Here is a 27553-nt window from a genome sequence, read left to right as displayed (position 1 = left end):
CTGAACTGCACCAATTTTGTCAAGAGGAGTGGTCAAAAATTCAACCAGAAGCTTGTGGATGGCTACCAATAGCGCCTTATTGCAGTGAAACTTGCCAAGGGACATGTAAGCAAATATTAACATTGCTGTATGTATACTTTTGACCCAGCAGATTTGCTCACATTTTTTTTTTCATGCTTGAAGTAAGACATTATTACTTTAAAAAAGCAGTTTTATACTTGTGAGTGTTGATGACACAGCTTTGCAACAGTTGATATTCTAGTTTCAAGCATGTTTTACTCCATATAGGTCATAAAATCTCAGCTACAAGCTGTAATATCTTACTGAGATCATTTAGGACCAAAACCCTTAAAACAAGTAAAACACTCTAATATAAAATCTGCTTAGTGAGAAGAATTATCTTATCAGACAGAAAATAAGCAAATATCAGCCTTATTTGAGATATTTCATCTTACTTAGATTTCAGTTTTTGCAGTGCACTGCAAGAAGGGACTCCTGAGAGATGCTGTGAAGGAGGCGGCACGACGACAACGCTGACTTGAACTTGGGAGCTGTGTTGTTAGAGTGTGTGGATGCCCAGCAGAGCGAGGAGTATGGTGTTGCTGCTGAGCCAGGATGGAGAGAGGAGGGCGTAAGACACGCTCCGCACTTCATGAGTGTGTCACAGGCGCTACGGCCACAGCTCCACTCTCCGCTTGCCTGGACCAGCTTTAATTGTCATTTACTTACAATTTTTTTTTTTTTTTTTTGCAATTTATACTTGCTCAACTGCTATGTGGTTCGTATCAGTCAAAATGCAGGTAAGAAAATACAGTCTTTTCACTAGTTTTATTTACATGTCTAGTATATATATGTATATATATATATATAGTCATTTTTTAAAATGTAACATTTGTTTTACTTTGCCAGATTTTTCTATCGTATAATTACCAAATAAACACTAATTACGCATGCTTTTAAGTGAAAGGTTACTCTGCTTTTGCCCCCCCTAAAATTCAAATATTCTTAGATGATTAAATAATGTATTTGTCACCATAGATATGACCAAAAAAATGATTGAATTGGATAAACATAACATGAAATGTATCAACAGTATATAGTATTTTAATTATATTTAATTCAAATATTCTTAGATGATTAAATAATGTATTTGTCACCATAGATATGACCAAAAAAAATGATTGAATTGGATAAACATAACATGAAATGTATCAACAGTATATAGTATTTTAATTATATTTAATTCAAATATTCTTAGATGATTAAATAATGTATTTGTCACCATAGATGTGACCAAAAAAATGATTGAATTGGATAAACATAACATGAAAGGTATCAACATTTTATAGTATTTTAATTATATTTAATTCGTATATTTCCCATTTCAGTTATCACCACAATGTGTCCTATAAATAAAAGTGTGATATTATGATATCATCAGACAACCGAGTGTCGCTTCAGAAACACGGTCGTTCCCTGGCTGTCTTTTTTTTTTTTTTAATTGACTGTGTGTTGTAGGAGTAGGTATTAAAAGTGAAATGTCAATACTAAAGTGCTAAAGCAAGGTAGGTAAAGACACACCTGGATGATTTTTGGTGTGGCAGGACCTGAGAGCCCTGACCTCAACCCCCATCAAACACCTTTGGGATGATTTTTAAAGCAGAGATCAGTGACCTGACTAACATTCCCACAACACACTGCAATGTTTTGGAGATGCTTAGTGACTATGCTGCATTGCAAGTTAGATGAGGTCATTTGGATGATTCAAGTATTATACAAAAAGGACAAAGAATGTGTATTTGTGTGAAACAAATGAATCCTAGTCAAAACAAGTTGTATATATATGGCTACATTTTAATTAGGTTTGTATTCAAGTCTTTATTTAACATTTATATTAGGATTTTGAATTTAGATTTAACATTTATATTTACATTTAAAATTCATATTCAGATTCAACATTTAAATTTAACATGTAACATTTAGATAGAATATATAAAATTGAAATTTAACATTTAGATCCAACATGTAACATTTAGATTTAAAACACATTTATATTTGGCATGTGACATTTAGAATTAACATTTACAATTAGGTTGACCATTTACAGTATTTTCATATTTAACATATGATTATGACATTTATATTTTGCATGTAACATTTATAAATAAATTTACCATTTACAGCTCAATCATATTTAACATTTAGAATTAACATTTCGACCTAACATTTAGACTTAACATGCAACACATATATCTAACACTTTTATTTAACATGTAACATTTATATTTAATGTTGGGGATATAACATATATATTTAACATTTAGATTTAAATGTAACATTTAGATTTGTTATTTAAATTTTAGATTATTAACATTTAGATTTAAATTTCATACTTAAATATAACATATACATTTAACATTTAGATTTAAATGTAACATTTAGATTTGTTATTTAAATTTTAGATTATTCACATTTAGATTTAAATTTCATACTTAAATATAACATATACATTTAACATTTAGATTTAAATGTAACATTTAGATTTGTTATTTAAATTTTAGATTATTAACATTTAGATTTAAATTTCATACTTAAATATAACATTTAGATTTAACATTTAGATTTAACATTTAGACTTAGATATTTTTCAATATAACATTTATATTTAATATTTAGATTTAACATGTAACATATATATTTAACATTTGTATTTAACATGCAACATTTATATTTAACATTTTTATTTAACATTTATATTTACAAATTCAGATTTACATTTTATATCTAAAATGTAGCTTTATATTTCACATTTAAAATAATTAACATTTAGATGTAATATTTAGATTTAACATGTAACATATATATTTAACATTTGTATTTAACATGCAACATTTATATTTAACATTTTTATTTAACATTTATATTTAGGAATTCAGATTTACATTTTATATTTAAAATGTAGCTTTATATTTAACATTTAAAATTAACATTTAGATTGAATATTTAGATTTAACATGTAACATATATATTTAACATTTGTATTTAACATGCAACATTTATATTTAACATTTTTATTTAACATTTATATTTAGAAATTCAGATTTACATTTTATATTTAAAATGTAGCTTTATATTTAACATTTAAAATTAACATTTAGATTTAATATTTAGATTTAACATGTAACATATATATTTAACATTTTTATTTAACATGCAACATTTATATTTAACATTTTTATTTAACATTTATATTTAGAAATTCAGATTTACATTTTATATTTAAAATGTAGCTTTATATTTAACATTTAAAATTAACATTTAGATTTAATATTTAGATTTAACATGTAAAATATATATTTAACATTTGTATTTAACATGCAAGATTTATATTTAACATTTTTATTTAACATTTATATCTAGAAATTCAGATTTACATTTTATATTTAAAATGTAGCTTTATATTTAACATTTAAAATTAACATTCAGATTTAAATGTAATATTTTAGCATTTAATATATTTCATATGAAGTATGGAATACAACATTATACAATAAAAAACAAAAGTGAGTACAACAAACTGGATAATCTTATGGAGAAGAAATGCACCAGAGCTAAATAAAGATATATAAATAAAGATAAATAAATGGATAACTCACAATCCGAAGAACTGGAACAACACAAGGGCACTGATGTCAAGTACATGCACCAAAAGATCACAGAAGTCAAGGTGACATAGGGGCCCTCAAAGTCACCGTGCATCAGATCAAAGGAAGGCAACATACTAATGGATAAGGAAGACATTCTGTCCAGATGGACGGAATATATTCAACATTTATTCCATGACGACCGAGGTCCACCTCCGACTAGAAGGAAGAACATGGAAGGCTCTTAAAAAAACAGACGATGATGTGAAAAATGTCATGCTCAAAATGTCTATGGGTGTTCTCCTTCATCCTGGCCATTGTGTTCACAGGCTTTTTCAACTGGACTGTTTGGTTTGTCTTTGAAGACTAGAGCTGACCAATCTAAGACTAAGACTAGATCTGACCAATTTAAATCTAAGACTAGGTCTGACCAATTGAGGTCTAAGACTAGATCTGATCCATCTAAGACTAAGACTAGATCTGACCAATTTAAGTCTAACACTAGACCCGACCAGACCAATCTAAGACAAAGACTAGATCTTACCAATCTAAGACTAAGACTAGTTCTGACCAATCGAAGACTAAGACTAAATCTGACCAAACTAAGTCTATGAGCATTAATTGATGAACCCTACTTGGGTGAGAGTTGACTGCTTGGTTTGTATTAGAAGACTAGATCTGACAAATCTAAGAATAAGACTACATCTGACCAATCTAAGTCTTAAGACTAAATCTGACCAATTTAAGTCTAAGTCTAGATTCGACCATCTAAGTCCAAGACTCGATCTGACCAATCTAAGACTAAGACTAAATCTGACCAATCTAAGTCTATGACCACAAACTGATGAAACCTACTTGGGTGGTAGTTAAAACGTCTTCTAAGACAAACCAAGCAATCCAGTTGCGATCGATTGAATGTCTTGAGAAAACATGTCCAAAATGAAACATGGAAAGGTGCTTGGACCAGATAAGATTCCAACTGAAGTCATAGAAGAAATTGGAACATAAGAACTGACAAGATTGTTTAACATCGTTTACGAGGACGGGCAAATTCCATCAGACACAAAATAAAAAATCTATTTTTGTTACCCTGGAGCCACAGACTGAGATCAACATAGGATGATACGCCTTAGGAGTCATACCACCCAACATTCTTCTTGGGGTACAGCTGGCAAGAGCAAGAAATAAAATACTTCCAGATCTATCGGCCACACAATTCAGATTTCTCCCGGACCAGGGCACCAGAAAAGCTATATTCACACTCGGTATGTTAATGACAAAATCAATAGAAGTGCAAGTTTCTAGCAAGAACAATTTCCCTTGTGGATCAATAAAGTTTGTCTAAGTCTAAGCTGATTTCTACATGTGTTCTATAGACTATTCCAAAGCATAAACATAAAAACCTTTTCCAAATCTTGAATGAGCTGGAAATTGATGTGGAGAAATCAGTACTGGTAACATGGAGCCGCAATCAGAATAGATGGTGAAGGCAATCAATTCCAAGCTATTCAAATGGGTGTTCGACAATGTCGTGTACTCTCCGCTGATCCCTGATCTGTTAACATCTACAGCCAAGTGATCTTGCAAGATCAAGATGGATTAAAAGTTGGAGGAGTTATTGTTAGCAACCTCAGACATGCAGACTAAAAGACAGCTCGAGAACATCCTGAACACACTAGTACATGCAAAAACTGAAATCTAAGTAAGATTAAAAATCTCAAATAAGGGTGATATTTGCTTATTTTCTGTCTGATTAGATAATTCTTCTCACTAAGCAGATTTTATGTTAGTGTTTTACTTGTTTTAAGGGTTTTGGTCCTAAATGATCTCAGTAAGATATTACAGCTTGTTGCTGAGATTTAATGACCTATATTGAGTAAAACATGCTTGAAACTAGAATATCAACTGATGCAAAGCTGTGTCATCAACACTCACAAGTATACAACTACTTTTTTAAAGTAATCATTTCTTACTTCAAGCATGAAAAAAAAAAAAATCATGATTTTGACACAATTGTGTCTCATAATTAAAACAGATGACAGCCAAATGGACTTTGCTGTTTTATTTTCAATGAAACAATAGAAAAGATGTACTCAAATAGTAGTACAGTTGGCACAGTACAGTAAACTGACAATTAATATTTAAACATTTAACATGTGACATTTTAAACTATTTTGAACAGAAATAGTTCATGCACATTCAGTTAAATTTTCCAAAATTACAATAAAAAAAAATGTGGCCGGTGGCCGGGCTGTATATATGCGCACTAATTGACTGAAAGAGCACGCACTTAGCACGATGATGTCATGTTATCGATGGAAAAATGCATTTTTAGACCAAATGATTTGCCTGAGCGGCTAGGAGACCCCGAGAGTAACAAGCGGTTGCCTTGTTGCCTTTCCATTAAGAACAATAAATTCGTTTTTAGTATAAGTTTGCTGGTTTCAAGAAATGCAATGCCGAGCGCATATCATTATGTCAAGATAATGGCACTAGCATTTACTTAATTTAAGAATATTTTTCAACATATTGAGCAAAAAGGTCTAATTTTTTTTTCTACCAAGAAAAGTGCACTTGTTATTAGTGAGAATATACCTTTTTTAAGGTATTTTTGGAGTTCATTGAGGTTAGCTAATTAGGGACCGAGTCCCTTTGGGACAGAGGGCCCTATTGTATTTCTAGCGTTTTATTATTATACCGCCGCCTCTTTGAGCTGTAATTTGCACCCCTTAACATGCTTCAAAACTCACCAAATTGGACACACACATCAAGACTGGTGAAAATTGAGATCTAATCAAAACAACCAAACCCCAAAACTCAAAATTGCGCTCTAGCTCCCCCTAGGAAGAAAACACAGACAAAACTGTCTGTAACTCCCAGTAAGAATGTCGTAGAGACATGAAACACAAACCTCTATGTAGGTCTCACTTAGACCTATATTTCATACACTGACAACCCCCAGCAAAAATCAACAGGAATTTTGCAATTCCCCCTTCAAAACAAAAGTTGTGTAAAAACAGTCACCTTTTTTCAAACATTATCTCCTCTGAGCGCGTTTGTCGTGTCGGCTTCAAATTAGCACAGGAGAGAGATTGAACCCTTCTGATTAAAAGTTGATGAAAGAGTTTTATTACTGCTCCGGTTTGGATTGTATGAGCCCTCAAAGTCGGTCCCGTCCATCGCTGCTTGCAGATTTAATTTGACTTGTTAAGGAAAGTCTTGACAAGCCGAATTTTCTTGTTCTATTGGCAGATAATTTTGCATAGTTCAAATGAAATACCCCTCATTTTTGTATTTTTTTTTCTTGTTTTTGAACACTGACTTTTTGCAGTGTAACCAGTGTTCGTAATAAGGGCGTAGCTAATGCCGTTACTTTTACTAGTAGCAAGTAACAACTTTTAGGTCCGTCAAAACGCAGCATCCCCCGCGACCCCAGAAGGGACAAGCGGTAGAAAATGGATGGATGGATGGATACAATGCCATTAGCGATAGCTTGATGTAACGTGGCACTCTACTTCTGATGTGGATTTATTTATGTCAACAACAAGACGGCATCATAAGTGCGGCAATATCTTTTCACACGTAAAAACACTGCATTAAAATGAACTTGATATCGAATCACACGGTGACACAGCAGACAACAACGTACGCACACGTAGACGATGGGAATAATGAACAAATAAACGATTAAAGTGACAAACTCGCAATCCAAACAATACACCGTTTGTTGACAATATTTGACAGCCACCGAAGCACATTCAATCTCTTTATTGACACAATCCGGTGAAAAGATTCAAAAGAGCTGACGTCAGCGGCTAAAGCTAACAAACACAGCTCTCGGTGACGTCACGTGTCACTCGGCAACAGGCCCCGCCTTTTAAAGGCACAGACACACGCACACCGTGCTCTATATGAAACGTCTATCAACTGTAAATGCCAGACGTAATGTATTAATTACTTTCCTTAGTAATTTAAAAGTGATTCCGTTAATTCTTTTTTGGTAAAGTAACAAGTAACTATAATTAACTAGGTAATTTTTAGAGCACCGGTAGTAGTAACCCACAGTGAAGAAAACAGACTGCTTGTAAACATCAACAAAACCAATTTAATGTCACGACGTGGACTTTGGCGGGGTTTGTTTTCCCGAGATGCAAAGAAATTGGAGCGCACATGGCGTGAAGGTAAGGACATGATTTAATAATAACTATAAAAAGGTACAAACAAAAAGCGCACACAAGGCGGAAATGCAAACTTGACTATGAAACAAAAAACTAGCACGAAGGCAAAACTATGGACATGAAATAAATAACACTTACTGTGACCAGAACAAACAGCGTGAACTATGATAAACATGAGTATCATGGGTAGCGTGGGTAGTAGACGTAACAGAGGTAATGTCGCCAGGACGACCAACTGAAAGTGACAGGCTTAAATAGTAGTGACATGATTAACACAGGTGCATGTGTCCAAATGAGCACCATGGATACAAAACAAGGGAGTGAAAAAGCAGGAAGTAAGTGACCAAAAACCAAACAGGACATAACTAAAACAAAACATGATCAAAAGACATGACCTTGGCGTCACAAAAACATCCGATCGGAGATGCGAAAAAGACACAGAAAAAAGACATCTTCAATAAAATGAGAGTTGTATTTAGAAATAGAAACATCTGACTTCACACCAAACTTAGAGTCCTCAAAATGAAGGTATGGCCAATCCTACTTTGGGCTAAGACTGCTGGACTAGAAATCATTAGCAACTGAAAGAATTAGAGGCATTAGAAGATGTTAACAAAAACTAGGACAGAAAGCTCCAGGGCAACAACAACCAACATACACTATATTGCCAAAAGTATTTGGCCACCCATCCAAATGATGAGAATCAGGTGTCCTAATCACTTGGCCCACAGGTGTATAAAATCAAGCACTTAGGCGTGGAGACTGTTTCTACAAACATTTGTGAAATGGGCCGCTCTCAGTGATTTCCAGCGTGGAACTGTCACAGGATGCTACCTGTGCAACAAATCCAGTCGTGAAGTTTCCTCGCTCATAAATATTCCAAAGTCAACTGTGGGCTTTATTATAAGAAAACGGAAGAGTTTGGGAACAACAGCAACTCAGCCACCAAGTGGTAGGCCATGTAAACTGACAGAGAGGGGTCAGCGGAGGAATTACGGTGTGAGGTTGTTTTCCTGTAGTTGGGCTTAGCCCCTTAGTTCCAGTGAAAGGATTGCTCCTGGATACCAAAACATTGTTGGACAATTCCATGCTCCCAACCTTGTGGGAACAGTTTAAAGCGAGCCCCTTCCTCTTCCAACATGACTGTGCACCAGTGCACAAAGCAAGGTCCATAAAGACATGGATGACAGAGTCTGATGTAGATGAACTTGACTGGCCTGCACAGAGTCCTGACCTGAACCCGATAGAACACCTTTGGGATGAGTTAGAACGGAGACTGACAGCCAGGCCTTCTTGACCAACATCAGTGTGTTGCCTCACCAATGCTCTTTTGGATCAATGAGCTTTACATTAACCTACGTTGTAACGCAGTTACATAACAGTGTTTCCAATGCTGTTCCTTTGTCTTGTAACGAGAAAATAATTTATTAACTAATAAATTACTTTGACCTACTTTTTAACGCTGTTACATGATAACCACATTCCTAATTCCATTACTTTTTTTTCCTTTCTTTTTTTAGTAACTGTTTTACTAATGAATTCCTTTAAGTAGGTTGTAATGCTGTTACATAACAATGGTGTTTCTAATGCCACTCCTTTGTTTTGTAACAAGTACCGTATTTTCCGGACCATAGGGCGCACCGGATTATAAGCCGTACTGCCGACAAATGGTCTACTTTCGATCTTTTTTCATATATAAGGCGCACCGGATTATAAGGCGCATTAAAGGAGACGTATTATTTTTATTTTTTTCTAAATGTAAAAGACTTCCTTGTGGTCTACATAACATGTAATGGTGGTTCTTTGGTCAAAATGTTGCATAGATGATGTTTTACAGATCATCTTCAAGCCGCTTTCTGACAGTCTCTTCTGGAATGCGCCGTTTTGTGGGCCGTCTTATTTACGTGGCTCACCTTCGATAGTGTCTTCTCCCCGTCATCTTTGTTGTAGCGGTGTAGCGTGCAAGGACGGGAGTGGAAGAAGTTTCAAAAGATGGAGCTAACTGTTTTAATGACATTCAGACTACTTAAATCAATAACGGAGCAGCATCTCCTTATCCGGAAACAACAACAAGGCCGGAAAAACCGTCCGACCGGAACTCTCTAATAACTAAAGTTCATTGGGTGAATAATGTACACTCACTACACCGGTATGTTTTAGCGCTTTCATGGCGAGTTTACTGACAGATATAAGTAAGAATTTTACACTACTTTATATTAGAAATGGCAACACCGGAGGATGAATGTCCATTTTGATAGATTTTTTGAGCGCCGTGTGTAATGTTCCATATTTTCAATGGAACATATAAAATGTTGGTGTTGTTTACTTGAGTCATATTGCCATCATATTGCAGTCTACACGTATCTCTTATGTTTGGCTGCCATCTACTGGTCACACTTATCATGTACCACATAAAATTGCTTCAAGGTCGGTAAGCCAAACCCCAATTATTCCATACATTAGGCGCACCGGAAAATACGGTAATTAACTAACTAATTAACTAACAAATTACTTTCACCTACGTTGTAACGCCAATAACCGATACTTTTGATGTTTTCTTAAAACTGTCGAGTTTTAAGAAAAAAAAAACATTTTTAAGTGAGCCTTATAGTCCGGAATATACGGTAATTAACGAACTAATTAACTAACAAATTACTTTCACCTATGTTGTAACGCCAATAACCGATACTTTTGATGTTTTCTTAAAACTGTCGAGTTTTAAGAAAAAAAAAACATTTTTAAGTGAGCCTTATAGTCCGGAATATACGGTAATTAACGAACTAATTAACTAACAAATTACTTTCACCTATGTTGTAACGCCAATAACTGATACTTTTGATGTTTTCTTAAAACTGTCGAGTTTTAAGAAAAAAAATAAACTTTAAGTACGACTTATAGTCCGGAAAATACGTTAATTAACTAACTAATTAACTAACAAATTACTTTCACCTACGTTGTAACGCCAATAACTGATACTTTTGATGTTTTCTTAAAACTGTCGAGTTTTAAGAAAAAAAAAACATTTTTAAGTGCGCCTTATAATCCGGAAAATATGGTAATTAATTAACTAAATAACTAACGAACTACTTTCATCTACGTTGTAACGGCAATAACCGATACTTTTGATGTTTTCTTAAAACTGTCGAGTTTTAAGAAAAAAAAAACATTTTTAAGTGCACCTTATAATCCCGAAAATACAGTAATTAACTAACTAATTAACTAACAAATTACTTTCACCTACGTTGTAACGCCAATAACTGATACTTTTGATGTTTTCTTAAAACTGTCGAGTTTTAAGAAAAAAAAAATGTTTTAAGTGCGATTTATAGTCCGGAAAATACGGTAATTAACTAACTAATTAACTAACAAATTACTTTCACCTACGTTGTAACACCAATAACCGATACTTTTGATGTTTTCTTAAAACTGTTGAGTTTTAAGAAAAATTTTTTTTTTAAATGCGCCTTATAGTCCGTAAAATACGGTAATTAACTAACTATTTAACTAACAAATTACTTTCACCTACGTTGTAACGCCAATAACCGATACTTTTGATGTTTTCTTAAAACTGTTGCGTTTTAAGAGAAAAAAAACATTTTTAAGTGCGCCTTATAGTCCGGAAAATACGGTAATTAACTAACTAATTAACTAACAATTTACTTTCACCTACGTTGTAACGCCAATAACCGATACTTTTGATGTTTTCTTAAAATTGTCGAGTTTTAAGAAAAAAAAAAAAAATTTAAGTGCGCCTTATAGTCCTGAAAATACGGTAATTAACTAACTAACTAACAAATTACTTTCACCTACGTTGTAACGCCAATAACCGATACTTTTGATGTTTTCTTAAAACTGTCGAGTTTTAAGAAAAAAAATAAAATTAAGTGCGCCTTATAGTCCGGAAAATACGGTAATTAACTAACTAATTAACTAACAAATTACTTTCACCTACTTTGTAACGCCAATAACCGATACTTTTGATGTTTTCTTAAAACTGTCGAGTTTTAAAAAAAAACAACACATTTTTAAGTGCGCCTTATAGTCCGGAAAATACGGTAATTAACGAACTAATTAACTAACAAATTACTTTCACCTACGTTGTAACGCCAATAACCGATACTTTTGATGTTTTCTTAAAACTGTCGAGTTTTAAGAAAAAAAAAATGTTTTAAGTGCGCCTTATAGTCCGGAAAATACGGTAATGAACTAACTAACAAATTACTTTCACCTACGTTGTAACGCCAATAACCGATACTTTTGATGTTTTCTTAAAACTGTTGAGTTTTAAGAAACAATTTTTTTTTAAGTGCGCCTTATAGTCCGGAAAATACGGTAATTAACTAACTAATTAACTAACAAATTACTTTCACCTACGTTGTAACGTCAATAACCGATACTTTTGATGTTTTCTTAAAACTGTCGAGTTTTAAGAAAAAAAAAACATTTTTAAGTGCGCCTTATAGTCCGGAAAATACGGTAATTAACTAACTAACTAACAAATTACTTTCACCTACGTTGTAACGCCAATAACCGATACTTTTGATGTTTTCTTAAAACAGTCGAGTTTTAAGAAAAAAACAACAAATTAAGTGCGCCTTATAGTCTGGAAAATACGGTAATTAACTAACTAATTAACTAACAAATTACTTTCACCTACGTTGTTACGCCAATAACCGATACTTTTGATGTTTTCTTAAAACTGTCGAGTTTTAAAAAAAACAAACACATTTTTAAGTGCGCCTTATAGTCCGGAAAATACGGTAATTAACTAACTAATTAACTAACAAATTACTTTCACCTACGTTGTAACGCCAATAACCGATACTTTTGATGTTTTCTTAAAACTGTCGAGTTTTAAGAAAAAAAAAATGTTTTAAGTGCGCCTTATAGTCCGGAAAATACGGTAATTAACTAACTAATTAACTAACAAATTACTTTCACCTACGTTGTAACGCCAATAACCGATACTTTTGATGTTTTCTTAAAACTGTCGAGTTTTAAGAAAAAAAATAATTTTTAAGTGCGCCTTATAGTCCGGAAAATACGGTAATGAACTAACTAACAAATTACTTTCACCTACGTTGTAACGCCAATAACCGATACTTTTGATGTTTTCTTAAAACTGTTGAGTTTTAAGAAACAATTTTTTTTTTTAAGTGCGCCTTATAGTCCGGAAAATACGGTAATTAACTAACTAATTAACTAACAAATTACTTTCACCTACGTTGTAACGTCAATAACCGATACTTTTGATGTTTTCTTAAAACTGTCGAGTTTTAAGAAAAAAAAAACATTTTTAAGTGCGCCTTATAGTCCGGAAAATACGGTAATTAACTAACTAACTAACAAATTACTTTCACCTACGTTGTAACGCCAATAACCGATACTTTTGATGTTTTCTTAAAACAGTCGAGTTTTAAGAAAAAAACAACAAATTAAGTGCGCCTTATAGTCTGGAAAATACGGTAATTAACTAACTAATTAACTAACAAATTACTTTCACCTACGTTGTTACGCCAATAACCGATACTTTTGATGTTTTCTTAAAACTGTCGAGTTTTAAGAAGAAAAAAAAACATTTTTAAGTGCGCCTTATAGTCCGGAAAATACGGTAATTAACTAACTAACTAACAAATTACTTTCACCTACGTTGTAACGCCAATAACTGATACTTTTGATGTAACGTGTCATCAATGCACACTACACACACACACATTTTCTACATATAGATGTAGAGCACATTGAAAGGTGTTAATATAATCTAAATTCATCCAAGACACATGGGGACTCTGTTAGTGTGCATATTTTTAACAATAGTGTGTGTGTGTGTGTGTGTGTGAGTGTGTGTGTGTGTGTGTACGTGATGTCAGCTGCTGGTGGTCTTGCCAGAGGGAGTGCTTTGACCTGTCATCTTCACTGGAGGTAAAAAGACCCTTAATGAGTTGTTTTTCTCCCTCTAGTAAAGATGCTTTTTTTCTCTCCAAATGGTCATTTCAGCTCTATACAATGCACATAAAAAAAAAATTGCTGCAATGTAGTCCCCACTAAGGGTGGAACCTTACGAGCTCTAGAGCCATACTGTACACTGACTGCATATGCATTTTATTTATTTTTTTTATGACAAACTATGCATGCTTACATCCATCCATTCTCTACCGCTTGTCCCTTTTGGGGTCGCGGGGGAGTTGCTGGAGCCTACCTCAGCTGCATCCGGGCGGAAGGCGGGGTACACCCTGGACAAGTCGCCACCTCACCGCGGACATGAAACATAATAATTTGCATAACATTTTGAACATGAAACCCACAACCTTCATTGTGCATTTTCCAAAGGGCAGCCGACATACTTTTAGTGTGTGGGCAGCTCCAGAAAAGAAAAAGCAGTTGATGGCGAGGTGTTTGTTTTTCACTTTTCTTTAACCATCAATGCATCTCTTCGGTTATGTTGATCGATGTCAGGCACGAAGAAAAAAGAAGGGAAGAAAAAAAAAACAACATAAAAAAAAACACGGCTCTATTTTCCGTGCCAAATTGAATAAACCGAAAGACAATTATAATACAAATAGAGCTGTCAAAGTGAAACGCATGCAATTAATAAGAAAACCTTATCACCAGACCTATGTAAGCGTCAATATATACCTTGATGTTGCAGAAAAAAGACCATATATTTTTTTAACCCATTTCTGAACTCTAAATGGGTGAATTTTGGCCAATTAAACGCCTTTCTAATATTCGTTGTGACGTCACACCGGGAATTATCCGCCATTTTCTCAAACACCGAGTCAAATCAGCTCTGTTATTTTCCGTTTTTTCGACTGTTTTCCGTACCTTGAAGACATCATGCCTCGTCGGTGTGTTGTCGGAGGGTGTAACAACGCGAACAGGGACGGATTCAAGTTGCACCAGTGGCCCAAAGATGCGAAAGTGGCAAGAAATTGGACGTTTGTTCCGCACACTTTACCGACGAAATCTATGCTACGACAGAGATGGCAAGAATGTGTGGATATCCTGCGACACTCAAAGCAGATGCATTTCCAACGATAAAGTCAAAGAAATCTGCCGCCAGACCCCCATTGAATCTGCCGGAGTGTGTCAGCAATTCAGGGACAAAGGACCTCGGTAGCACGGCAAGCAATGGCGGCAGTTTGTTCCCGCAGACGAGCGAGCTAAACCCCCTGGATGTCTTGGCTCACACCGTCCCTTATGCCACCGAAGATGATCAAGAGAAGAATATCGACCCTAGCTTCCCTGGCCTGCTGACATGAGGGTATGTCTACAGAATATATTAATTGATGAAAATTGGGCTGTCTGCACTCTCAAAGTGCATGTTGTTGCCAAATGTATTTCATATGCTGTAAACCTAGTTCATAGTTGTTAGTTTCCTTTAATGCCAAACAAACACATACCAATCGTTGGTTAGAAGGCGATCGCCAAATTCGTCCTCGCTTTCTCCCGTATCGCTGGCTGTCGTGCCGTTTTCGTCGGTTTCGCTTGCATACGGTTCAAACCGATATGGCTCAATAGCTTCAGTTTCTTCTTCAATTTCGTTTTCGCTACCTGCCTCCACACTACAACCATCCGTTTCAATACATGCGTAATCTGTTGAATTGCTTAAGCCGCTGAAATCCGAGTCTGAATCCGAGATAATGTCGCTATATCTTGCTGTTCTATCCGCCATGTTTGTTTGTATTGGCATCACTATGTGACGTCACAGGAAAATGGACGGGTGTATATAACGATGGTTAAAATCAGGCACTTTGAAGCTTTTTTTAGGGATATTGCATGATGGGTAAAAGTTTGAAAAAAACTTCGAAAAATAAAATAAGCCGCTGGGAACTGATTTTTAATGGTTTTAACCCTTCTGAAATTGTGATAATGTTCCCCTTTAATAACAAAACATTATCGCATGACTCATGTATGAACACAAATTAATCACACACTTTATTTTTCCTTCACTTTACACCAGTAGTTTTACCAACTTTTTTCCCCAAGCACCACCTCAGAAAGAACCTGGCTCTCCAAGTACCACCATAATGACCACCAGTAACATACAGTAGCGTAGAAGGCCTAAATATTCAGTAAAAACAAGGCAGAGGGTTTATATGCGTGCCCTATTTTCCGGACTATAAGGCGCTGTCATGATCCGTGGCCCGGATCATATTTTGTTAGTTTTGGACTCCCTTAGTTCCTGTTTTGCGCACCTCTGGGTTTGTTTTGGTTCCCATGGGGATTAATTGGGTTCACCTGCCTCTGGTTAGTGGTCGGCACGCTCACCTGCTGTCGACCAAAAAGCGACATCAGTGTGTAAAGGACATCACCACATGGGCTCAGGAACACTTCAGAAAACCACTGTCAGTAACCACAGTTTGTCGCTACATCTGTAAGTGCAAGGTAAAACTCTACTAAGCAAAGCGAAAGCCATTTATCAACAACACCCAGAAACGCCGCCGGCTTCGCTGGGCCCGAGCTCATCTAAGATGTACTGATACAAAGTGGAAAAGTGTTCTGTGGTCTGATGAGTCCACATTTTAAAATGGTTTTTGAAAACTGTGGAGGTCGTGTCCTCAGGAACAAAGTGGAAAAGAACCACCCGGACTGTTATAGGCGTAAAGTTGAAAAGCCAGCATCTGTGATGGTATGGGGGTGTATTTGCCCAAGACATGGGTAACTTACACATCTGTGAAGGCACCATTAATGCTGAAAGGTACATACAGGTTTTGGAGCAACATATGTTGCCATCCAAGCAACGTTATCATGGACGCCCCTGCTTATTTCAGCAAGACAATGCCAAGCCATGTGTTACAACAGCGTGGCTTCATAGTAAAGAGTGCGGGTACTAGACTGGCCTGCCTGTAGTCCAGACCTGTCTCCCATTGAAAATGTGTGGCTCATTATGATGCCTAAAATACCACAACGGAGACTCCCGGACTGTTGAACAACTTAAGCTGTACATCAAGCAAGAATGGGAAAGAATTCCACCTGAAAAGCTTCAAAAATTGGTCTCCTCAGTTCCCAAATGTTTACTGAGTGTTGTTAAAAGGAAAGGCCATGTAACACAGTGGTAAAAGTGCCCCTGTGCCAACTTTTTTTGCAATGTGTTGCTGCCATTAAATTCTAAGTTAATGGTTATTTGCAAAAAAAAATTAAATTTCTCAGTTTGAACATTAAATATCTTGTCTTTGCAGTCTATCCAATTGAATATAAGTGGAAAAGGGTGGAGTGCCATCTCCGGGTTGGGGAGGAGACCCTGCCCCAAGTGGAGGAGTTTAAGTACCTCGGGGTCTTGTTCACGAGTGAGGGAAGAGTGGATCGTGAGATCGACAGGCGGATCGGTGCGGCATCTTCAGTAATGCGGATGCTGTATTGATCCGATGTGGTGAAGAAGGAGCTGAGCCAGAAGGCAAAGCTCTCAATTTACCGGTCGATCTACGTTCCCATCCTCACCTATGGTCATGAGCTTTGGGTTATGACCGAAAGGACAAGATCACGGTTACAAACGGCCGAAATGAGTCTAGAGATAGGGTGAGAAGCTCTGCCATCCGGGGGGAGCTCAAAGTAAAGCCGCTGCTCCTCCACATCGAGAGGAGCCAGATGAGGTGGTTCGGGCATCTGGTCAGGATGCCACCCGAACGCCTCCCTAGGGAGGTGTTTAGGGCACGTCCGACCGGTAGGAGGCCACGGGGAAGACCCAGGACACGCTGGGAAGACTATGTCTCCCGGCTGGCCTGGGAACGCCTCGGGATCCCCCGGGAAGAGCTGGACAAAGTGGCTGGGAGAGGAAGTCTGGGCTTCCCTGCTTAGGCTGCTGCCCCCGCGACCCGACCTCGGATAAGCGGAAGAAGATGGATGGATGGATGGAAAAGGATTTGCAAATTATTGTATTATGTTTTTATTTACGAATTACGCAACGTGCCAACTTCCACTGGTTTTGGGTTTTGTATATGCATACATATATGTATTTATACATATATGTATAGATGTGTGTGTGTGTGTGTGTGTGTATATATATGTATATATATATATATATATATATAGTCGAGGTTTCTGTGGTTTATCGGTTATACAGTGCTCAATATCGCGATAGAGCGGAATATACGTTAGGTCAGGAAAAAACACAAGAGGCTATATCATCCCTACAAGCCTGTTTCGCAGGTATTCCCTGCTATTCAGGGAAACCTTCAAAACAGGCTTGTAGGGATAAAATAGCCTCGATCTAACGTGTATATATATATATATATATATATATATATATATATATATATATATATATATATACATATATATATATATATATATATATATATATATATATATGTGTGACATGCAGTCACTAGAGGCAGGTGAGGCGGGGCCTCACCTGCCATCATGGAAAGTTAAAAATGTTAAAAGAAAGAAATATATATTAAATTGTTAAATGTATCCAGTGATTATACTATAAAGTTATTTTCCATTTAACTTCACCAGTTTTAGATTATTTTTATTCAAAATCGCTGAATTTTCACATTTGCCGTTCAAATACTGAGAAGAGACGGTGCGGTGAACAGCAGCCAGTCGAGGCACGTCACTCAGTGCCTCAACATGGATTGCGGACTCAGCTAACTGCTGGCCTGCTGTGCAGTGAGACTGTATTGCTATATGAACTATATTATACATTTCCATAGTTTAGTTAGCTGAGGTATATAATGTACAGTGTATTTTGTCAACAACTGCATGTGTGTAAAGTATTTCTTGTGCTGAGCGATCATAAAACTGCTGCGAAAGACGCACTGGCTGAGGCTCGCCTCCTGCACCCCCGCCGTAGAATTTGCACCCCCTGACGGGAGTGTTACATCAACTAAAGCCCACACTTAAACTTTCCACGTGCAAGATTGAATCTATTTAAAAAAGTTATTTCATAAGAAGCCAAAAAGTGCAAAAACAATAATGTTCGTGTTGGAGGAGTTGTGAATGACTGCAGGGCCACAACATTAGGTACCCCTGCAGACTGCAGGTGTATCTAATTCACAACTCCTCCAACACGAACATTATTGTTTTTGCACTTTTTGGCTTCTTATTCAATAACTTTTGTAACCTATTTTCATGGGCTTTCCTCTTTGTGATGTTAAGTTCCTGTTATGCGCTGTTATACAGTATATGCCTTGAGCTCTTATTTTTAAGGCGCTAAGAGCGGAAGTGATGACATGTTGGAGTGGAGCGGAGGTTTTTGAAAGAAGGTAAATAAAGTGGTCCTCGTGTAAACTGGAGCCTCCGTGTTTGTTATTTTGTAGTTTCATACAGTATAGGCGACATTTATAAACCCTCGGTTACACTTTTTTAAATAGATTCAATCTTGCACGTGGAAAGTTTAAGTGAGGGCTTTAGTTGATATAACACTCCTGTCAGGGGGTGCATTAATCCAGCACAACAGCGGCGCATGGACTTCATTTATTAGTAAAGGTAAGACCATAATAACGTTTTTTTTATTAAATGTGCTTTTTTGTGTGCTACAGTTTGTATGTGTAAAGTTAAAGTTAAGTTAAAGTACCAATGATTGTCACACACACACTAGGTGTAATGAAATTTGTCCTCTGCTTTTGACCCATCCCTTGATCACCCCCTGGGAGGTGAGGGGAGCAGTGGGCAGCAGTGGCGCCGCGCCCGGGAATAATTTTTGGTGATTTAACCCCCAATTCCAAGCCTTGATGCTGAGTGCCAAGCAGGGAAGAATGCTGGTATGAGCTTTTAAACATAACCCGCTAACTGCTGCCAATCAAATGGTGAATAAGATACTCTGTAGGGTTCATATGTTTGTAAATCTGACTGTGATGAAGTCAGTGCCTCACCAGCCATCAACCTCACCGCACGTCACTGATATATATATATATATATATATATATATATATATATATATACTGTACATGTAAATTTTTATTATTGAGTCATAACTGATAGAGTCAAACATATAGTGAGAGACGATGAAACACTGAATATATTATGAATTATTACCATGTCGTTGACGTGTTGCTTAATTACAAGCATCTAAATAAACACTGTCAGCACTTTTAATGAAACTTTTGCTTTTGATCAATGCGGCTGATTGAACGTGATTGCAGTGCTGTGTGGTGTGAATGCTTAATTACGAATTTTGCAGAGTCCTGACTTATTAGTGTGCAGTCAAGCACGCTTGATTTAAAGACCAACGTGCTCTATTAAAAAAAAAAAAGGAAAGAAAATCCGAAAAAACGGCGGTGTTAACATTCAAGGGACGGCACCTAAATCAATCATGCCGAACGTGCTACGTTCCAACACGTCAAAGTGCGGACAGAGCAGCTGAAACGTACCACCTGAAACGCACCGTATCTGTGCCTGCAGCTGCTGGGAAACCTGTCCTTTCCTGTCGCTGTTTGTTTTGTTTTGGGGGCCCTTCCCGCTCTCCAGATCAGCGAACGTCATGAATGATTGAAGCCCGCTCGTCAGCCCACAGAACCGAAGCTAAGTCACTCTGAATGGCTGCTGAGGGCGCTGTGAAACAATGTTGGAACAGCAACATTATAACCAGCACACGCCGATTAAACAGAAAGTAGGCCGTGTGCGCCTGGGCTGGCAGCGTCTCAAAGGCAAGACGCCTTTTATGTCGGTCTCGGATTAAGCAGAAAGTGTGCGAGCCGCAGCATTTCAACACCACCTCTTTGTCGGTGCTGCTTTTAGTTCCTTCCTGGTCTCTATGATCAAGCACTGCACATCATTAGACTGCACTATGCTGCGCTGGGTTCTTACAAAAAAACACTCCTTCATTGATGTTAATACCAGCAGCTCATTAAGTGCAAGAGGATGATTCACTTTCATACAAATGAGCAAATTAGTCACATTTTTTTTGGACATGATTTAAAAAAAAACATTCAGTCTTACCTTTTAGTGTAAGTGAAGTACATGCGCCTATGGTCCTCTTAGAAAACCTCTTAGACAAAAGTCTGATCACCTTCCATTTAATTAAAAAGTTTAGTTTGGAAATGTTTTTTCCATCGAGGGTTGTACGGTATAATAATAATAATACAAACCCCGTTTCCATATGAGTTGGGAAATTGTGCTAGATGTAAATATAAACGGAATACAATGATTTGCAAATCCTTTTCAACCCATATTCAATTGAATGCACTACAAAGACAACATATTTCATGTTCAAACTTATAAACTTAATTTTTTTTTGCAAATAATAATTAACAACAGGGCATGTTCACCACTGTGTTACATGGTCTTTCCTTTTAACAACACTCAGTAAACGTTTGGGAACTGAGGAGACACATTTTTTAAGCTTCTCAGGTGGAATTCTTTCCCATTCTTGCTTGATGTACAGCTTAAGTTGTTCAACAGTCCGGGGGTCTCCGTTGTGGTATTTTAGGCTTCATAATGCGCCACAAATTTTCAATGGGATACAGGTCTGGACTACAGGCAGGCCAGTCTAGTACCCGCACTCTTTTACTATGAAGCCACGTTGATGTAACACGTGGCTTGGCATTGTCTTGCTGAAATAAGCAGGGGCGTCCATAATAACGTTGCTTGATTAATAGCACCGTTAATGCTGAAAGGTACATACAGGTTTTGGAGCAACATATGTTGCTCCAAAACCTGTATGTACCTTTCAGCATTAACGGTGCTATTATAATGGTGCAAGATATTTAATTAATTAATTAATTATTTTTTTTATTTTTTTTTTACCACTGTGTTACATGGCCTTTCCTTTTAACAACACTCAGTAAACGTTTGGGAACTGAGGAGACACATCTTTTGAAGCTTTCCAGGTGGAATTCTTTCCCATTCTTGCTTGATGAACAGCTTAAGTTGTTCAACAGTTGATTAGTGTACTTTTACATTTGGTGGAGCCTCTGTTTTTAACTTAAATCAAGGGTTCTTGAACACACCACAGTTATGTGCAATGTAATTTTACCATTAGTGACACCTCTGTTTTTAACTTAAATCAAGGGTTCTAGAACACACCACAGTTATGTGCAATGAGATGCAAAAGTGAAACTTAAAAATAACTTTCTCCTATTCTGCCAGAGGTAAATTTAGTGTATTTTTACCTTTGGTGAGGCCTCTGTTTCTAACTTAAATCAAGGGTTCTTGAAAGGACTAAAGTTACGTGCAATGAGACGCAAAAAGCTAAACATAAACATAACATTTCCCTACCTGCCATAGGTGTAGATTTAGTGTATTTTTACATTTCTTCTATCATCTCATTCTTGTTCCAAATATGCTGGTGCTGTGTGTGAATACTTAAAGGTGAGTTTTGATGACCTTATGACGTCTGCGTTGAGGGAAGTTTACCATGTTGGCTTTGCCGCTATCCAGGTGGAACGAACCATTTTGCATTTTTGACAGGGGCTGTAGGTACAGTTAGACGTTCATAATTTGAGTCAAGTCACCATGTTATTAAATCTTTACAGCTTAACATTTATTTTTAAGTGACATTTAAAATGACAGAAATAAAAAAAAAACATTCCAAATTGACAAAAGCCCAGGGGCCCCGGCACAAAATTCTCCCTTACCCCTCCCCTTCGTCGCCCCTGATTGTCATTTTGGTGCAATCACAATCAGCGAGGATACGCTCCAGCTAACGAGTGACGAGGATACAGACATGGACAGATGGACTGAGGTCTGACAGATTCTTTTTTTCCCCCCCAACAGGTTTGACTTCGAGCTCAGGACATGGTCTCCTGACTGACCCCACCACACACCCCCAGTGAAAACCAGAACGTTCTGGGCCATGACAGCTCTCCTGACACAAACTGCTCCTGCTGGGACCGCAGCAGTACTGCTGGCTACCACGGACTCCCCCTTCAACCTGACTCTGACCTCTGCACGGGTCGAACTTGCATCGAGCCAGCCGCTGGCTCCTCTGTGTACGGTCTGCTGCTGCGGCTTTCTCAATCGTACCTTTGCTGTGGTGTTCATGGTCAGCCTGGCTGTGGCCATCGTGGTTGGGAATGTGATCACTCTGATTGTGTTTGTGCAGACGAGACAGTCCAGAACAGCCCAAGGCTACCTGAAAGGTAATACTGGATGAATGGATCAAGACACTTTATCATATGCCCCATCCATCCGTCCATCCATCTTCTTCCGCTTATCCGAGGTGTTCCCAGGCCAGCCGGGAGACATAGTCTTCCCAACGTGTCCTGGGTCTTCCCCGTGGCCTCCTACCGGTCGTATGTGCCCTAAACACATTTGGGTGGCATCCTGACCAGATGCCCGAACCACCTCATCTGGCTCCACTCGATGCAGAGGCTTTACTTTGAGCTCCTCCTGGATGACAGAGCTTCTCACCCTATCTCTAAGGGAGAGCCCCGGCACCTGGCTGAGGAAACTCATTTCGGTTGCTTGTACCCGTGATCTTGTCCTTTCTGTCATAACCCAAAGCTCATGACCATATGTGAGGATGGGAACGTAGATCGACCGGTAAATTGAGAGCTTTGCCTTCCGGCTCAGCTCCTTCTTCACCACGACGGATCGATACAGCGTCCGCATTACTGAAGACGCCGCACCGATCCGCCTGTCGATCTCACGATCCACTCTTTCCTCACTCGTGAACAAGACTCCGAGGTACTTGAACTCCTCCACATGGGGCAAGATCTCCTCCCCAACCCGGGGATGGTACTCCACCCTTTTCCTTTATCATATGCATTCATCAAAAAACAACAGCAAGCTTGCATCGTTACAGCAACTGCCGGTCAAAACAACCCACGCTATAGGGATGAGTACCGGATTCTGTACTTTTATAGGTACTAACCAAAGTCCGTCGATACTATCGGGTTCTGATTCACGTAAAATCAAACGGTGACATATTTTGATACCTGTGTTGTAAACGTCCGGTTGTAAACTCTGCACCGGTTCAAGCGCTCTTGGACAGTTTTCCATGCTGACAAAGCAAGAAGAAGGCGCTCAAAAATACAATATGGTAACACATCTCAAAATGTGCTAGCTTAACGCTAATTAACATTGGTTTTGCCATAAACATGCTACCGATTAGCATCAGCAAATTTTACACATCCAAAGTCAGTCCAAGCAGAGAAGTTCAGACTTCCCTCCCCCCAGCTACTTTGTCCAGCTCTTCCCAGGCCAACTCTCCAGGCTAGTCTCTCCACCGTGTCCTGGGTCTTCCCTGGGAGGGGTTCAGGGGGCATTCTGACCAGATGCCAGAACCACCTCATTCGGCTCCTCTTGCTGTGGAGGAGCAGAGACTTTACTCTTAGGTCCTCCCGAATGACAGAGCTTCTCACCCTATCTCTAAGGGAAAGCCCCGCTAGCCACAAAGGAATCTCATTTTGGCCACTTGTACCCGTGATATTGTCCTTTCGGCCATAACCCAAAGCTCATGACCATAGGTGAGGATGGGGACGTAGATTGATCGGTAAATTGAGAGCTTTGTCTTCCGGCTCAGCTCCTTTTTCACCAGGACAAACCCATGCAGGGTCCGCATCACTGCAGATGCCGCCTGTCGAACCCATGATTCACTGTTCCCTCACTCGTGAACAAGACCCCAAGGTACTTAAACTCCTCCACTTGGAGCAGGATCTCCACCCCAACCCGGAGATGCCACTCCACCCTATTCCGGACGAGAACCATGGACTCAGACTTGGAAGTGCCGATTTTCATCCCAGTCACTTCACACTCTGCTGCGAACAAATTCGGTGAGAGCTGAAAAGCCACATCCACATCATCCGCAAAAAGCAGGGACGTAATCCTGCAGCCACCAAAGTGGATCACCTTAACGCCCTGACTGTGCCTACAAATTCTGTCCTTAAAAGTTGTAAACAGAATCAGTGACAAAGGGCAGCCCTGGCGCAGTCCGGCCCTCACTGGAAACGGGTCCGACTTACTACTAAGCTCTGAAACTGATCAATCAGGCGGTCCGATACACCATACTCTCTGAACACTCTCGTCAGGACTTCCGGAGAGAAATGGTCTAATGCCTTCTCCAAGTCCACAAAACACATGTAGACTGGTTTGGCAAACTCCCATGCACAACAAGAGAAACGGTGTAGGGCAGGTTTTTGTGCGTACGCAAGCTTGTTACACTAGCATAATAAGTACTATACTTAGAGTAGAAACACTTTTTAGGAATCAACAAAAGAAAAAACTAGCACATTTAAAGACAAGTTCTATACACTACTGGCGTCTAACGGCTTGGAATTGCAACTGCATGCAAAGTCTACTACAGTACAGTATTTACAAACGAGTGCTGAAGATTGGTGCCAGTGAGTACCAGCATCAATTCCCAGGTACCGGGAATTGGTGCTGTATCGATTGAAATGTGAAAGGTATCACAGTATTTTGCCTGCTCCTAATATTTCTCTTGTTGACAGTATCCCTGGCCATAGCCGACATGATGGTGGGCCTCCTTGTGGTCCCCTTCTCCATCTACACCGAGGTCACAATGATGGTCAGGACCGCGCCTCCCATTTGGTATCAGGGGGACTCGACATCTGCAGCTTCCTCTCTTGGTGGCCAAGGGAGCTCCTTCCAGCCGTGCATGCTGATCGGGCCAGTGTTCGCTGGGTGCACCTTCGTCTCCATCAGCACCATCTTCCTCATGACCGTGGAGCGGAGTGTCGCCATCCTGCGGCCGCTCCACAAGGACGCCTTGGTGACGCGGCGGAGGACTCTGCTCCTAATCCTGCTTTCCTGGACCGCCAGCTTCCTCCTGGCACTGGCGCCCCTCATCTTCAGCGGCAATTTCACTTTGGAGTACAACGAGTGCAGCCGGATGTGCAACTACGCCCCGCTGTTGCTCGGCAACCAGCTGCCGCCCGATGCCAACATCTTGCTGCTGTTCCCGGCGTTTGACTTCACCCTTCTTGGAGGGACGCTGGCAATTAACATTGTGTCTTTCACAAGCATCCGGCAGTACTCCAGGAGACGCAAACTGCTCTCGGAGGGCAGTTTGAGTGACGGGGGAGTCGTCGGTGGAGCAGGAGGAGGAGGGGCTTGTCCTCACAGACCCTCATTTTCAGACATTAAGGCTGCTAAGACAATCAGCATATTAACATTTGCCTTCACTGCCTCCTTCTCGCCCATTGCAGTGTTTGTGCTGGGGAACGTGGTGGGCTACACCTGGTGCAACTTCTCCTTTGTTGCCTTCTGGATTCTAACAGGAAACAGTTGTTGCAACGTCATCATCTACAGCGTCCGGGACCACCGCTTTCGCAAGGGGGTGACCCTGCTCTTTCGACGTGAACACTTCCCCCCAACAGGGGAGAAAAACTGAGGGACGTCTTCGGAGTGGTTGCTAAGTGCGTTGGTGATGGGATTGGACAGTGGTGCTGACTTTGCATGAAGTTGTGTTGGTCTGTTTTAGTCAGTCAGGATTTCGCGTTTTTTTTTGTGATTGTCGTGGCCTAAAATGTCCGAATTCGCGGCAGCTTTTTCAAAAAGCTGCGGCAAACGTTGCGATATTTTTCTTTCCAAAAACATTGAATCAACTTGTGATTTTTATGAATTTGTTATCAATGTTTTAAGTATTAAAAAAAAAAAACCCACAGTATTTCAACAAACATTTGAAAACAAATACTGTATTGCTGTTTTACTCGTTTTGTACCACACATACTGGAAGGTAGACACCAGATGGCAGTAAAAGCACATATTCAGAGCCCATTGTCAATGAATTATTTCAACTAAAAATAGTAATAATAAGAAAGAAGCACCACCTCAGGCTTCTTATTCACTCCCTCCAGGATCCCACTGGCTTTTTTGGTGAGTTTTTAGGCCTAAAATGTCTGAATTTGCAGCAGTTTGTCCAGAAAGTTGCAATATTTTAAGGTTTTTTTCCCCAACAACATTGAATGAACTTTTTATAAATTTCTAATCAATGTTTCAAGTGTTCATTGTAACCTCAAAAAGCTATAAACAAAAATTGGGAAAGAAAAATACTGTATTGATGTTTTACTCATTTTATACCACACATACTAGACCAGTACAAGGACATACTCAGAGCTTATAGTCAAAGTACTGTACTATTATAATTCTTGTGACTAAAGATAGTAATAATTATAATCATAGAAGGAAACTTCACCAAAGGCCTGCATATTAAGTAACTTCTGGATTTTGCTGTTTTTAGTGATTCTTGTGGCCTAAAATCCTGAATTCGTGGCAGCTTTTTCAGAAAGTTGCAATATTTTGAGGCTTATTTTCTTTTTCCAACAACATTGAATCAACTTGTGATTTTTATGAATTTGTTATCAATGTTTCAAGTGTTCCTTGTATATTAAAAAAAACAAAACAGAATTTCAACAAAAAATTTAAAACAAAGACTGTATTGCTGTTTTACTCGTTTTATACCACACATACTGGAAAGTAGACACCAGATGGCAGTAAAAGCACATATTCAGAGCCCATTGTCAATGAATTATTTCAACTACAAATAGTAATAATTATAATTTAAGAAAGAAGCACCACCAAAGGCTTCTTATTCACTCCCTCCAGGATTCCACTGGCTTTTATGGTGAGTTTTTAGGCCTAAAATGTCTGAATTTGCAGCAGTTTTTCCAGAAAGTTGCGGCAAAAGTTGCAATATTTTAAGTTTTTTTTTTCCCCAACAACATTGAATCAACTTGTTATAAATTTATAATCCATGTTTCAAGTGTTCATTGTAACCTCAAAAAGCTATAAACAAAAATTGGAGAGAAAAAAATACTGTGTGGATGTTTTACTCATTTTATACCACACATACTAGACCAGTACAAGGACATACTCAGAGCTTAT

The 27553-nt window shown here is 38.3% G+C and overlaps 1 protein-coding gene across 1 annotated transcript; it reads left to right on the top strand.

Moving 5' to 3' along the window:
• Positions 1-686: 686 nt before the first annotated feature.
• LOC133616198 (trace amine-associated receptor 13c) lies at positions 687-26380 on the top strand. Its single transcript, XM_061975356.1, has 3 exons — positions 687-800; positions 22484-22848; positions 25159-26380. Exons 2-3 carry the CDS (start codon positions 22563-22565, stop codon positions 26058-26060), a joined length of 1188 nt encoding a protein of 395 aa, XP_061831340.1. The 5' UTR covers positions 687-800; positions 22484-22562; the 3' UTR covers positions 26061-26380.
• The last annotated feature ends 1173 nt before the right edge of the window (positions 26381-27553 follow it).

Source organism: Nerophis lumbriciformis, linkage group LG15 (assembly GCF_033978685.3).
Source record: "Nerophis lumbriciformis linkage group LG15, RoL_Nlum_v2.1, whole genome shotgun sequence".
Classification (NCBI taxonomy): Eukaryota; Metazoa; Chordata; class Actinopteri; order Syngnathiformes; family Syngnathidae; genus Nerophis; species Nerophis lumbriciformis.
The sequence above is the reverse complement of the archived record's forward strand: the minus strand, read 5'-3'. Positions and strand labels throughout refer to the sequence as shown.